Source organism: Vicugna pacos, chromosome 5 (genome assembly GCF_048564905.1).
Source record: "Vicugna pacos chromosome 5, VicPac4, whole genome shotgun sequence".
NCBI lineage: Eukaryota > Metazoa > Chordata > Mammalia > Artiodactyla > Camelidae > Vicugna > Vicugna pacos.
In genome coordinates, this window is record NC_132991.1 from 90,307,182 (window position 1) to 90,322,545 (window position 15,364).

General features: G+C 35.7%; 2 protein-coding genes across 6 annotated transcripts in view; one reads left to right on the forward strand and one right to left on the reverse strand.

Annotated features, from left to right (window-relative positions):
• The window catches only part of GIGYF2 (GRB10 interacting GYF protein 2), a 112,368-nt gene that overhangs the window by 39,049 nt on the left and 57,955 nt on the right, over nucleotides 1-15,364 (forward strand). For all 4 annotated transcript variants that reach the window (XM_006209125.4, XM_015243427.3, XM_006209126.4 and 1 more), the window contains 3 exons: nucleotides 1,400-1,511; nucleotides 5,600-5,711; nucleotides 6,891-6,931. In XM_006209125.4, coding sequence (XP_006209187.1) covers nucleotides 1,400-1,511; nucleotides 5,600-5,711; nucleotides 6,891-6,931 — 265 coding nt within the window. The remainder of the gene's footprint in view (nucleotides 1-1,399; nucleotides 1,512-5,599; nucleotides 5,712-6,890; nucleotides 6,932-15,364) is intronic.
• KCNJ13 (potassium inwardly rectifying channel subfamily J member 13) lies at nucleotides 10,507-13,474 on the reverse strand. Of its 2 annotated transcripts, none has more exons than XM_031677845.2 (2): nucleotides 12,871-13,474; nucleotides 10,507-11,129 (listed from the first exon to the last, which is right to left on the reverse strand). In XM_031677845.2, the coding sequence occupies exons 1-2, from the start codon at nucleotides 13,328-13,330 to the stop codon at nucleotides 10,507-10,509; spliced, it is 1,083 nt and encodes a 360-aa protein (XP_031533705.1). In that variant the 5' UTR covers nucleotides 13,331-13,474. The 2 variants fall into 2 exon arrangements, with proteins under 2 accessions (XP_031533705.1, XP_031533706.1); XM_031677846.2 differs by having other exon boundaries at nucleotides 10,941-11,129; nucleotides 13,107-13,474.

The following is a 15,364-nucleotide window of genomic DNA, read 5'->3' on the forward strand; positions in this document are numbered from 1 at the left end:
ACATCTTAAGTCTTCAGTTTTGAAGATACTTAATTATATGATTACATACCTATAAAACTCAAAGGAAAAAAACTTACATTGTTGTTTCTAAAATTTACATGAACAAATTGTATTGAATCCAATTCTGAAAAAGACAAGTAGTGACAGGTAATGAGGAGAAAATGACCCATGTATTAAAACAAGAAATTCATTAATGAAAGTATAAGTTTTTTAAAACCAATTACATGTTGATTTCTTCAGAAGAGATATAGACATATTTCAATTGATTTTAAATCAAAACAGCAAATCAGGACTTCACAGTAGAAAACAGTTTGAACTTAAAATATTAGTTGAATTTGCAGAGCTCTATTTCAGTCCAACTAAGCCTCACTTCTTGCTTCTGCCAGGAGGGCCTGTGGCTATACGCCATGCTAAAGTTGGATTTTTCTACACTGTACCACACCTTTGCACTTTTGCACAAATGTCTATTAGGTTCTAAGTGTATAGAAAGTATTCAGGTAAGGATATATTTTCTGAGTTTAAAACTCTATTATGGAATTCTCCTTCAGATGCCCAGGATTTTGATATTTTATAGATCACTTTTCAAGAGTTTTATAATTTCTTCTTTACCTTTTCCTAAGATCTCTATATTCCATTTATCCGGAAGTATCAGCTAAACATATTTTTGGCTCCCAGGCCTCCTGTCTTTCTGTGTCCCTCTTCATGTCTGAAGGATGCCCACCCACTATTAGTCTTGTTGTACTTGACCCTTTCTCAGGTTGACTGTGGGTGCAAGTGCAGGCTAATAACTGAGCGATTGGAATTTCATTTTTTTTCAAGCATTCTGTCCCCTTACCCATTAAGGTAGATAATCTTATGTAGATTCTTACTTCGCCCTTCCCTGTTCACCCCTGATACCTGTCATTCTATTAAATACTAATTGGAGTTGCTAATTCACATTGGTGAGCAGAAAGAGGCAGAATGATTGTTTTTCTCTTTACCATGCTACTCTTAATTCAGACCTTTTTGTGACTCCCTCTTATTTCCACCTTTAAGTAGTTAAAGGATTGTTTCAAATCAGATCTCTTTTACCAAGTATTCTCTGTATATTATGATGCATATTTGCCCTGTCTGCTTCTGAATACATATGGCATTTAAAGTTTGTTTAATATTTCTTCACAGAACCTAACATAGTACAAGGCATTGGTTATTAGTGTTTGTTGATCTGAAATGTTAATTTGAAATTTTCAGCTAAAATCAGGTTTTGGAGCATCTTAGTGTGTCATGTAGTGATGGAGTGATGGTTTCCCATTGCTAGTAGTAATTAGATGCCATTTTATAGATGCAGTAGGAGATGGCGAGAAGCAACATGCAGTTTTGTCTGTTTTATCCATTTTTTCTTTCTTTTCTTTTTTGGCAGAGAAACTTTTCCATGTCTGTAAATAGTGCTGCTGTCCTGCGATTGACAGGACGAGGAGGAGGAGGAACAGTGGTGGGGGCTCCTAGAGGTCGAAGTTCTTCAAGAGGGCGAGGTGAGCTTTCATGTGAAAAAAGTAATAACAGGAGGAGGAGAAAGAGGATAGGGAAATCACTTTAAAAATATTTTGATACTTGATTTTTTAAAAACTGCTCTTTGACATTAACTGCATAATAAATGTCCTCAACATTTATTTTCTGAACTATTTCTCAGTGTACCTGCTCCACAACCCTGATTTGGAGTAGAGGAGGATAATTCTAGCTTTGAGATTTGAGAGTGAATGATTCTAGATGGTCCTAGTTAACTTTGGCAAAAGTTCATTTTCCATATTCTCATCCCCCAGGAGCCTCGCACGTTGAGAGCCGCAGCTCCCTACTGGAGCAGCACCCAAGTCCCTGCAGGCCTCCATGCCCCAGGCTTTCTGTATGAGACCATGTGCCAAGAGTGTCCCCAGCCAGAGAGAGGCTTTGTAAAAGCTGCCTCCTCAATACTAGGGCTATTTTGGGTGAAGAACAACAAAAAAAGTTGCAGCAGTCATTTAACCTATAGTTTTATAGATTTGTGTCTTTTCTTAGAAGAATAATTTTTATTTAGGTATTGTTCTTTGGTATCTGCTCCCTCTTTTGGATTCATTGATTTTCTGCTACTTACAGACATTCTCGATGTTTATAATGTAAATATCTGCTTGAGCATTTACCTCTAAGTTGGTTAAATCATTGCAAAAGTCTACACATACTTTGTCATTTTTAGAGGTGCTTTTAGAAATGGAAGCTCAGGTGTCTGCAAAGACAGAGGCCATTGTCTCCACACATGGCGCCACCCAGACTGGCATGATTACGAGTGTGGAGTATCTGAATTTTTTCTGGAAGTTGTGCCTTATGAATAGAGTAATGTATACCCACTCCTTATAGAGACCGTATTAAATTGTGCATTCCTATGAAGGGGTTTCAGCAGTCCACACAGAATGTGGGAATGCATTGTTGTGAATGATGAAGAAGCTAAAACTCTACTTGTGGGCCAGCTACTATTACTGAATTGTACACGTGCTTTCCTTCTGAATTTGTCAGTCTCTAAAACAGTGATTTTTAACCTGGGGAGTTGTTAGAATCATCTTTAAGATTCACAAAAAATACCTCTGCAGCAGAACACTGGGTGGTGAGATTTTAAGCATGTGTGTGTTTCAGAAGGTCCACAGACCATTTAGAGTCCCATTGGTAATTAGGTTCCATTGGTCCAGAATTCGTCTCATCTGTGCTGCTTGGTGGTGGATGATGGTGTTTTGGGGATGGCTCTGGCATGTTTCCTGTGGGCTGGCAGTGAGGAGAGGCTGCACTCAGGCAGCTTTGCCTCCAGTGCTTTTTTAGGGCATGACATTGAGAGATCTTACTAGGAAGTGTGGCCCACAAGGAGCTGTTCCTTGTGCCACGGGCGACCACCAACGTTGTGTGCTACAAATACCAACCAGTCTCTCTAAACAGGCTTAAAAAAATTCCCTGTGGATAAACTAAAGAAGGGTTGATAAACTTCTCCCTGCCTTCTGGTTTCTTTGAAGTATAGGGTTATCACATAGAACTCTTACATTCAGAATTTAAACAGGGCATGTATAAAAGATAAGGTACTGTGATGAAAGCAGTAACTTAATTAACATTAATGTGAATGAGTGATGTAAAACTAGTCAAATGAATGAGCTGACTTGCTGAGAAATTTCTGACACTGTTGTCCCATCTGTGATTCTTTTTAATGGTCTTATCGGACCTTTAATCCATAGTTTTTCTTTTCTTCATTTATTACTTAATTTTAACTTGTTGGTTAAATAAATAGTGATAATTGTAGCTTTTTTTTTGGCACAGGCAGAAATAACATCAGGTGATTATCCTGGCTCCTTCCAACTTGAGAAAACTTTAATGTGAAAATCAACTGACTTCTAAATATCCTGAACTAGTAAAATTTAAATAGAGATGGGGAAACAACAGGAAATTGTCATCTTTCTGTTTATCTGGTTAAGATTTTTAACAATAAAGCATATCCACACAACTGTCAGCCACTGTCTTCATCATTATTAAAAGGAAGTATATTTTAATCCTCCAGGAGAAAGAATAGGATGAAATCTCAGACAATAGGATAGTCCTTTGAATTTAGCTTTATGAAAGATTGGTCATGCTATATTTACTTGCTCCTCCTTATATGGGAATTGCATTTATAGATAATTATGGGTCTTGTATTTTGAAGATTGTTCCTTACATTTTATAGGTTGGAAAGCACTAGAATCCGATTTGTGTCTGTGTGTGCCAACTTATAGAGCTTTGGACTCAAGGAGGACCAGTGACATGGCTAGTCTTAAGTGGCAGAAAATATTTTGTTTGTGGTTTGTTTGTTTTTCTAACAACTTGTAGTCTGTTTTTCATATTCGTGTGTTTCCAGAATAAAACACTTTTTCAGGGTGCTGCATACTTAATGGTTTTCTTGATAAATTGTTCTTCAAAAGGAGGGGGGACTTTTTTTTCACTCTAAAAATCATCACTGTAGGGGATCACCCCAGTATTATATAACAGTTTGTATTACAATGTGTTAGAATCTTAAACAAAATATGCGTATTTCCTAAGGATAGAAGTACCAAAATTGGAAGTTGACTTAAGTTGGTACAACTGGAAGGTAACTTAAGATTATTACAGTTCAACCTTAGTCCTCACTTCCATTTTACAGATGAAGAAATTGATACTTGGACTAGTCAAGAGGATATTCATTTCTAAGACTGCATACATAAAATTCTGTACATTATTTTTGTATTTCATAATAAGGTCATATAGAAGTACAATTGTATCCTGAGTCAATTCTTGATAAATTGTAACTAAGAAGTAGAAATATTGCATGGGTATTTGAAATAATTATTTAACTCAGTTGTATCTAGCTTTGGAATGCATCCATGCTTTTTATTCAAGATGCATCATCATTTTTCTTTGGGTGTTTTTATGCTATTGGAGAAATTGAGCTAGAGATAATGGCTGAGATTTATAAGTACATCCCTGGCCCTGCCCTCTCCTCCAGTTTTCTAACCTGTGTTGGATACAAATGGTGTACATTAGTTGGAAAATCCTCACACTATAAAATATAAAGCTGAAAGTGCATGCTGCCTTCTGCCCCTGACACAGCAATTGGATGTATATCCTTCTTGGCCGTAACTATGCAGCCATATCATTTATACACCTGGACCCCTTTTTTGTATGTATTGTTCTCTGGCATGCTTTTGTCATTTAACAGAGTAATGCAGATTTCTTTTGATATCAGTACTTTATCTTCTGTTGCTTTCTAATGTTCTGCTGAATTGTTTTATCAGAATTTATTTAGCCAATCCTTGATAAAGTTTCTTTTTTTTTATTGTAGTAAACATCTTCATACATTCAGTATTTGCAGATTTGTGCAAGTATTTCTATTAGGATAAGTTCTAGTTAATATTGTTAAGTCAAATTTTGATAGGTCTAACCAAATTGCCTTCAGTAAAGGCCAGTTTACACTTGAACCACTGGAGCCTCTAAATCCCACCCATATTCTTACTGGCTCTGTGGTTCGTGTTTGGTGCTGCCTGATATTTTTCTTCAAGACTTGGGCAAATGAGAAAGAGTGCCTTTGGTTGCTATGGAATATCCTCTAAGGAGTTAGTTCACAATATTGATAGTTTAACATTGACCCTATAAAATTATCTTTTCTCTATAGTTAGAGATACTAATTTAATTGTTGTACTTGGCTTTTGTTCTTTATCTGCTTGCTTCTCAAACTCTCCAAATCTTCTATTTTTGTTGAAAATAGCCCAGTAATAGGTTTGATTTGTAGTAATGGTTTACTGATCTTAGAATTTCACTATTGAATTTTTTTATTAAGGAGCTTAGTACTGATACTATTTCTTGTTCAGGACTGGAACTGGGACTCTTATGCCATTTTCTAACTTGTTTTTTCATCCTCCTGTGGTCTAGCTACTTCAGTGTCATCATTGGTCTTACCGATAAAGGTCTAGAAGGCCTTGCTAAATATTTGAAAGTAGACATACTGCTTTGTATATAGTTAGAACTTTAGAGATTAAGCTTTGGTGTTGAACTTGTGCCAGATGTTGACATCTGACTATCATTATTTCTGTTTTCTTATTTTCAGGCAGAGGCAGAGGTGAATGTGGTTTCTACCAAAGAAGCTTTGATGAAGTAGAGGGTGTGTTTGGTCGAGGAGGTGGCCGGGAAATGCATAGGTCGCAGAGCTGGGAGGAAAGGTAACTAAAGGAAACCACATCTTGGTGTAAAGAACATTTCTTTTCTGCTTTTTGTAGAGGAGAAGCCTCTTTGTACAGTTCCAGTTTTTCATAAAAAAAATGCTGTTAATTGTTGAATATCAGTTATGTTAGAAATGTTTAAATGATCCTTATTTAAAGGAAGAAGCATTCTAGATAAATAGAGTAATATTCTAGTGCCAGCATGGATATTTAATAGTTAATTAGATTTACTATTTGATTAGCGTTCAGTGGGAAGCATTTTCATTTATTGTTTGTTATATTAATCGAGGCATCTTCTCTCTATTGCTTGGGACTTTATATGAAGTCTTTGAAGGTGAGCGAAGGCAGTTTCACAAAGATCCATGTACAAAGATAACCACTGTGATAATATTTATAATATAAAACAATGGGAAACAAGCCGAACACCTTAATATCAGTGTGGTTTCTTATATAATGGAGTACCCACACAATAGAATACTGTATAACCATTAAAGTTAGGATGATTTTGAAAATATTTAATGATGTGTAAAAGCACATTCTAAAAGCAGTATATAAAACTGTGTATAGCAAATACCTAAAATAAAACATGTATTTGGTTAAAAATGTACCTAATCTGAAAAATAACATTTCTGAGTCTATAGAAACTAGCTTTTGGGAGGTGAGATGATAGATAAAAATTTATTTTCATTTTTGTGCTTTTCTGTAGTGTCCAAATGTTAAGCAATAACCATGTATTTGTTTTATTAGTTGAAAAAGAAAGAAATCCTATTTTAAAAAAGATAGGAAGAAATAATACATATCTACTTAACAGAAGTGAAATAGATGTTAAAGGCAAATATAGAAGTTTACATAGTTGTGAACAGAACCTATCTTTCTTAATATTGAGAACACTGTTTTTTTTTCATTTTTCTTTTCTGGGGGTGGGGAGGTAATTTAGTTTATTTATTGAACTTTTGGTTTTTTTTTTTTAATGGAGGTACTGGAGATTGAACCCAGGACATCAGGCATGCTGGGCACGTGCTGTACCACTGAGCTATACCCTCCCCGCCAAGACTGGTTTTCTTAAACAAAGACTTGATAAAGACTTTAAAAAAAAAAAAAAAGATAGGAAAGTGGGTGTCATAGACGGAAAATCTATGTTACTCTCAAATTGTTTGAAACTCATTTTACCTTTTCTAGGGGTGACAGACGTTTTGAAAAACCAGGACGAAAAGATGTAGGTAAGGCTTTCTTATACTGTTTTCAAGTATTTTTATCTGGACTTCATTGATTGTAATGCTTAACAAGGCCAACACATAAGGATCCGTTTATTAAAAGTTGACTCAGTTACCTGCATCTCTCCAGTAGATGGGGTTGTAGCATTGCTTGCATTTGGAATTCTTTGGTTATTTGAGGACTCTAGTGCATGAAACCAGGAGTGATGAATACAGCCATTAGGATTTACTTGATGTAACTTCTTAGGTCTGTGTGTTCTCTGCAAAGCGTATATACTTCATTAAGGCTATCTTATGAATTGAAATTTCAAGTTAGGAACCAGTCTTTTAACTCCTTTTCCAGTACAGATAGCATCTCACAGGTGAGAAAAAATAGGGAAAATACTAGAATATTTGCTTTTGTATCAGAGAGCAAAGGATAAAACTATGAATGTTCTTACTTTGAATTTATTCATATGGTCTTTTTGGTGTATAATCTCACTTTCTTTTTTTCAGGGCAATTTCCACATAAATCTATACAAATATATTGTAGAGGCTTTTATTGAATGCTTTTTGATAAGATGCCCACTTCAGGTTATTGGATAAACTGTGCTAATGATTCTGAGCTTCTTTTTAAAAGTAATCCACTTTTGTTGACAATAATAAGATTTTTAAAAAATTGCTCATATTGTGTCTAATCTCTCCAAGAACAGCAGTGCTAAACTAGTTTGTTGGGACACACTTGTTCAATTGTGTGAGACGTTTTATGACATCAAATTAAGACAGTTTGAATACTGAAGATTCCAGAATAATTTGGTTTTTTTTTAATTAAAGATGGTTCTTACCGTGTGTTTGCTTCTAATGTGTAGAGAAATGGGTGGAATTAGAGACATCTGAGTAAGAGTCTAACCCCTGTGAACACCTATTGGAGAATGTGGAGATGGAAAAAGGCCTGTAATACTCAAATTACAATTCCTATTCTGTAGAAATTGATTATTCCATAGGGGGAGATCAGTTTTGGTGATCATCTTACAGTATGATTCTGTGAGTATGAAATTAAAAGATTATTTAAAAATTTTAAAGCATGCTCGGGATGATACAGAAAGGTGTGGTTTGGTGCGTTTTAGTGTGAAATACTTTGAAGCAGGCATAGCAGTTTTTGGTTATTAGGCTGCTTCTGACAGTTGTAATATGGGCTTGTACACTAGGCCTTATCATTTTTAGTATCTGCTTGTCTCCAGTTTGTTGAGACTGTCATGCTATCTGTACTGGTTTCCAGAAGTACTTTTAAAGTTGGTTCCAGTGTGGGCTTCTTGATCATGTATCTGAGAGACCATCACTGAGTTCCCAGGTGGCCCAGGTAAGTGAGCTGTCCAGCCAGGAGTTAGAGCTGCTATTCCCACCTCCCAGGAAAATTCTCCTCTGTTTTTGCCGGTATGCCGTTCTCCTGAAAGGATAATGGGGCCTTTGCAGAAAATTTAATCCTTAACATAAAAGCTGTGGTTCTTTGAAGTGAAAGATTCATGAACAATTCTTTCAGAAACTTTCAACCCCTGGACAAAAGTTTCTGACTGCATTTCTTAGTTGTCTGTTTATTAAATAGCATTAGTATACCAACAGAGTTTTTATGGGGGAGTATAAGTTGGGGAGGTCATATCTAATTTTCACATGCAGAGTTTTTGTATAAATAGAGTACTGAGAGACTGCACAACATAGTGCATCTGTAGAGACTCAGATCCCAGCAGACCTTGCTGACTTCCTTATTGTGTCAGTTTGGACAACTTCACTGAACTGTTGTAGTTGTGATCTATGTAAGGGATGTAGAGCCTTAGGAAAAAAACATACCATGTAAATCTTCAATACTACTTTATTTTCACAGGTTAGGTGAATCTTGTTATTTTAATATAGAAATAGGAATTCCTGCTGTCTATATGTGTTACAACAGTGTTGGGTTAGAAAAAAAAACCTATTTTTCTGGCTTGTATTTAAGAATGCCTAGGATTTTCAAACAGAAAAAGTTCACCGTAATTAAGTTTCTGTGTCCTTGATATACTGTGCTATTATCAGTCTTAAACCACTCCAGAGTTCTTTATTTTCTTTTCCTTTTGGTCAAAGAGTAGAAAAATGTGACTTGCTGCTGTGCCCTGCTGTTCACAACCGCTTGCCTTTACTAGCTAGTATTTATTTCAAAAGATGATTCCTGTGTGGATCGTCACCAGTAGGGAGAGTTAATCTTTCACTCTTTCACATAAACCTGGATAAGGGAAATTTCAGAAAAAAAGAGCAGCGACCAATCTGTTTGAAATCTGATAGGATGAGTTTTTTGGTTCCTGTTTTGTTGGAGGACAGTTAGTTTTTCGAGTTGAAATGAAAAGTATATTAAACTGGAGGTAAGGGAAAGTATTCATCTTAGTATACGTAAAATAAAAAAGCAGAGGAAGCATAATTTCATGTAGTATTAGATTTGGAAAGAAATAATAGAGTTCATCTAGTCCAGCCTCCTACTGGTGAATAAACACTCATTTGTGTTTATAGAAAAAACTATTTGAAGTTGGAAACAGGAATTTGGATTTGAAAATACTTTCTTGCCTAATTATTCTTTGCTTTTTCTATTGGAGATTTTTTTCCTAGTTGAATTATATCTAAACCTTCATATCTACAAAAATTAAATATATTTGCATTTATGAGTTATTTAGAGCTGTTGTGGCTTTTTAAACCATTTAATGGATCATAAGTAGGAAAGGAATGTTTTTACTTAGGTTGGAACTCATTCAGATGAATAGTTGGTTATAATTTTTAAACCACTTTGATTATTATGCAGGGTAGCTTTAAAGTAGACATTATTTCGTATTTCCTTGCCCAAAATATCAGCCTACAGTTTCCAATTGGCCACTCATCTTACTTTCTGATTACTTTCTGCCACAAATACATGAACATGTGCATGTGTTTGGGTGTCATGCTCAAATGCTTGTAGAGTTTTGTACATGTCTGTTCTTTGCTGTTTTCTTGTGAATGTTTGTTCTTAGCTGTTCAAAATTAAAGGGAGGGGGGCATACTTACCCCAGTTTTTTTTTTTAAATAAAGAACCAAAGAAGTGATCTTTGTTGTCTTGAAAAAAACAACAGTTTTAAAAGATGTTCACTAAATATTGTGAAATCATCATTCTACCCAGGGAGTGAGCTAGGTTTCAAACTAGACTGTTGCTTCAACTTGCAGCTGAAAATGAGAAATTAATGGCTGATTTTCTTAGAGTTCAGCTGTGTTAAACTTCACTGTCCATTTACCTTCATTACTGGTGTCATACCACATCTATATAAACTCACTAGCAACATTTCTGTTGTTGTAAGTATCAGTTATGTTCAGATCCATTGATTTCAGCAGATAACCACAGATGCCAGCTTTGTAGAATGTTAAATTTTTACAATATGTATTGTTATTTAGCTCAGCCATTTTTTTTTATGGGTGGAGTCTTAATCACCAGGATGCAATCAGAGAGATGTAATCAGCATTGAAAAAAGAAAGCATGAAATATGAAGGAAGAGTAGCTGCATAACTGGCTGAGTATATTTAATACATTAAAAATAGGGTGCTATGGTTACTTCTTATTCTGTCAGTCCTGTTTCAGAGATCTGAAAATTGTCAATGCTTTGTCCATTGATATGGATGTCCAGGTCAGTCCTGTTTGGGCTCTTAGAGACTAGAGGAGTTGGAAGTTCAGGAACAGTCTTGTCAAAATTCTCCATCTTGATTTGATATTCACCTTTGGAACCTCGGGTCAACAGAGATGCAAAACAGTGATGTAACATGATCTCGGAGGGTAGGTAGGATGTCCTCCTTTGGCATATTTCTCCAGTGCCTTCCTGCATTGCTGATAGGAACACAACTAATTCAAAGTGGGGAGGATTTTCATGCTGGAGCAGAGTAGCCAGAGGACTCGATGGTATAATGGAGTGATAGTAGGTTAATGGGAAGATAAAGAATGGGCATTCCTCAGAACTGATGCCGTCAAGGTGGAAGTCCACACTGGTCTGGTAGAGTTTGCCGTTTTCTCTTTCCTGATAGAGTATAGCTGAGACCCGAACACTGGTTAGAGGGCTAGGTCGAGTGTTGGCCACTTGGAAAATAAGATTAGGTTTGCCTTCTATGTGAGCTACTACTGCTAAGTCAGTAAAGCGAATTGAGAAAGCTCGATTTTTTGGCCGGGCAATCTTCGCCACAAAGGCACCTAAATTAAAAACCATTGAATTTTTTTTTAGAATGAACACTTTAAATACCAGTACCTTTTCTGAATGAGTAGGGTATAGCAAATGGTTACACATTTCTTGGTGTCATACCTTCCAGATGAGTCAGGAATTGAATTCATTGTTAATTTCTCATTATTCTGAAGAATTTTTCAAAATGGACATGCATTCTCATTTTAAAACTGTGATCTCAAAATGGGTAAGCAAAATTAATTTTTGTTATATGGAAATAGAAAGCTTTAATCTGTTATATGAAGTCAAAGAATGGTCATTCCCTGTATTCCTGGCCCTGCTTTTAAACAAATGTAACAAAATAAATGCAATTTAGTTGCAACCAGGTTACTTCAAATTGAAATAGAGATTAGATTCAGAGTGGAATGATTTGGGGTAGGTAGGGAGGAGACCAGTAGAATGAGTGATATATTGAAGAATTTTTAACTTTGAAATTTGTACAAACTTTTTTTTAAAAGAAGGCTCCAGCACTAAGGTGATATCAGTGTACCTGTCAACTGCCCCCTCCTCCCCCAAGCAGCTGTAGATCAGGGTTTCTTTACTTTTGTGCCACAAATGTTGCTGGCAAACTGGTGAGGTCTGTGGACCTCTTATCAGAATTATGCTTTAAATGCATAAAAATAAAAGACGGAAACCAAATATGTTGAAATCCAGTTGAACGTTTAAAAAATTGTAATATGTACCAGTATATGTGCTTTTTTAATGCATCAAATAACAATACAGTGGTGGGTTTAGTACTGTAATTTTGAAGTAGTGTAGTGTGATATGAAAATATCTGATTTCTATTTGTGTCAGAGTTACAGGTATTGCTGATGCTATTGTTGTTGCCTATATTTATAATTAACGGAAATGCCAAATTTCAGTTAGAAGTTAGGATAAAAAAGACCCAAGTTTTTCCTAAGTTCACAGAGCCTTAAATTTTATCAAATGACTGACCCAGCGTAAGAGCTCTTCTTGTGAAGAAAGGTTAGGTGACAACATGCCTCTGGTTGTAGAGCCAGTTAATAGCACCCTAGGACTTTATTCCAGATCACTGTTAAAATACATAGCCCATTGCTTACCCTCTCAGATTATTACAGGGTAGGGTGTTAAAACAAGGTTTTTTCTTTTTTTCTTTCATTGTGTATATCACTAGCCCTACTTTATTAGAGGAAAGAGTCTTATGTGCTGCCAGGTTTATAAGCAGAATTTCATCATCTATTGGCCGTATTTCCAGTGCATTTTCTTGAGGATGTGTATACTTACGCTCCAAAATACAATGCTGACTGTGCTGCTCTGGGCTCACTAGTATTGAGTAAATGTTGAAAAGATGAAGTCAGAGGAGAAAATTCTAGTCCAGTAAAGGTTTTTTAAAAAAAGAAAAAGTCAAATTCCTCTGTTGGGTAAAATGACTGTCAAAATATACATTGAATGTATTTATTCACTTATTTAACAAAATATTTAGCTTTTCTGAAAAACTCCTTTTAGACTTTTTGTTAATTTTTTTTTTGGCTAGTGTCATAATGATCCCTTTTTCCTTAAGTTTCAATAGGTAAAACTTAAGTGTAGAGTCAAGTTTCTTAAAATTTCTTCTATTGTTTGACCCTGGGCTCTTTTTAATCTCAGGCATTACCTGTAATAATGCAAATAAGTTATTCTATAATACAGTTGCTTATAACTGACTATACCCTTTCCAAAACATTCATGCATTTTTTTAAGAACAAAAACGATTACCTGTGATAAAAGCCTCTAGCATGAGGCCTAGGAGCATTTGTATGGCAAGTAGGGCGATTGCACTTGGACAGTCACCACTGGGGAACATGGTCCCATAGCCAATTGTGAGTTGTGTCTCCAGGGAGAAGGAGAAGGCAGCTGTGAAACTGGTGATGTACTTGACACAGATAGTGTGGTTTTCAGGTGGGGCATCATGATCTAGTTCCAGATCACCATTCATCTCAGCTAGAACATACCAGAGCACTGCAAAGACAAGCCAGTGGACAACAAAAGAAGCAGAAAAAACCAACATCATCCAGCGCCAGCGCATGTCCATTAGGATTCCCCAAGCATCTCGAAGATACGCAAGACCTCTTTGAGCGCCGTCCATTTGAAGTGTGCTATGGCCATCCTTGGTGACCATCCTCCGGTATCTCTGAGTTAGGAGAGGAGCAATAACTTTGCAATTACTGCCATCCATCTCGGGCTGTAGTTCTCTGAAATCAAGGGTAAATTAGTAAACCCTTAACTGTATTACAGTTCATGTTAATAAATTCTGAGACCTTATTTGCTTTGTAATTTCTTTGGAATGCTTCCCTGACTACTAGGCAGGCTTTCCCAGTCTGATAGCTCGCTCTTTTCTCTTTACATAAATGGGCATTTACTGACCAAGTCATTCATTTCATAGCTAATCATGAGTTGTCATAAGGATGTCTCTTATTGTTTCCTTTAGTGACTGTTAAAATATTGTTTGACATTTTAACAAATCCCTGAGATTTGGGATTGGGATTCATGTCTTTTTTTAACACTCCTATATCTGACTTGTACAAGTCCGGGCTTCAAGTATGTATTGATCTGACTAAACATTATGTGTAAATAATTACTTTTCATAATTAAATAATAATTTGTGAATAACTCATAATTAAAAGGAATGTTAAATATGTGTTCCTCTGTATAAATAAATAGAAATTATTTAGGAGTGTAGTGTTAAATTGTCTGAAAGTGTTTTGAAGCCAGACTTAGTGCTAGGATAAGACTAAGCATTTAGAGATCCATAGTCCTAATGTACGCTTTATAATTAGGCTGTTGAAAATTTATGATTAAGTTTTATTTGTTTTTTTTACTTTGTGGCCATTTTCATGTAGTCTTTCCTTCCATGGCTGATGGATTGCCTCCCTTTTAAATATTGTAGGTTCTGGTTAGATTGTGGGGTGGAGAGAGAGTTATTTTCTTGGCAAAATAAGAAATTCCAGGTAGAGATTCCTAGATAATATTAATTTTGAAAGTAAATGAACCAGAAGAAAAAGCTTTGAGTTTAATGAACTAAAATAATTAAGACATCAAATGACAGTTTTTAAAACATAACTAGTGAAATTAGTTTTTAGCTATAAACAGTTTTCATCTGTGTTTATACTTTTCTCTGTGTGGTGAGTAGAAGTCTAATACATGCTTTCCATATGACCATCCTTGCGTGGCCACCTAACAAAGGTGTCAAAGACTTATGCAGCAGTAACCAAGAACAGAATGGGAAATGCAGCCTTGTTTCCCTCAAGTGCTCCTCTCTTCTTTGCCACAGTCAAGTACTAGGAGTTCATAGTTGACTCTTTTCTTAGTTGCTTCTTCCTTCAGCAGTAGATGCCCTGGAAGTGTTGAATATTCCATCCCCTTCCTACCTGTTGAGTGACGGTGATGCTTAAGAAGGGGACCAGAGGCACATGGAACTAAAGTTGTTGCTTGAATTTGCTGGATCCTCTCACGTCTAGGGACTTTGAGGCTTTGGAGACTGCCTTCCTGTGTTGTTGGAATCGGACATTGGCTAGCTGGGTATATACTTTTCCTTTTGTTCTAAGGCTAATTTAACATTTTTTGGTGATTTTAGAGACATTCTTTTGTATTTTCTTCAGATTTGAGTTACCGATGGAACACAGGGATGATTGTTAAATTTATTTAGATTAGATGGCTATTTCAGTTTCATATTATAAATTTTAAAAAATTAGAGCATTAATGTTTTATAATTTATTATCCTAACAAGATGTCATTATCATTTTATTTAGAGGTTTTTTTTTTTTCTTGGCACAACTATTTAATAACTCATTTTGCTAGACTTTTTTGGTGTTTTATAAGACCTGATCTCTGCCCTTTTGGAAATTATAACAACAATAACAAAATATTAATAGGCACTATGCTAGGTGCCTTCATATTGCATTGTCCCAATTCTTTGGTATCTCAGTGAGATAGACATTATCCCATTTTTCAGATAAGATCACTGAGGATCAGGCAGTGAAAGAAATTTATACAAGGCAGATGGGGGCCTTGGATTATTTGGGTTATTTTCCAAGTCTAGCTAACTTCACAGTTGGGTTTTTTTGTTTGTTTGTTTTAACTACAAGAAGCTGTCTATTCAGAGAGTTTGAGATAAAAGTCTTCCCCAAAATGATTGATACTGCATTCACAGAACTTTGACAGCTAGATTTTTAGCACCTTTAGTAGATGCTCTTTCTATCCTCATAAATGT

Bases quoted from the DNA above. Each gene is read 5' to 3' on its own strand.
- KCNJ13 (XM_031677845.2), bottom strand. From the start codon at position 13,330: ATGGATGGCAGTAATTGCAAAGTTATTGCTCCTCTCCTAACTCAGAGA. The intron at 11,130-12,870 runs GTAATCGTTTTT...TTTTTAATTTAG, and splicing joins GCTAGAGGCTTTTATCACAG to GTGCCTTTGTGGCGAAGATT.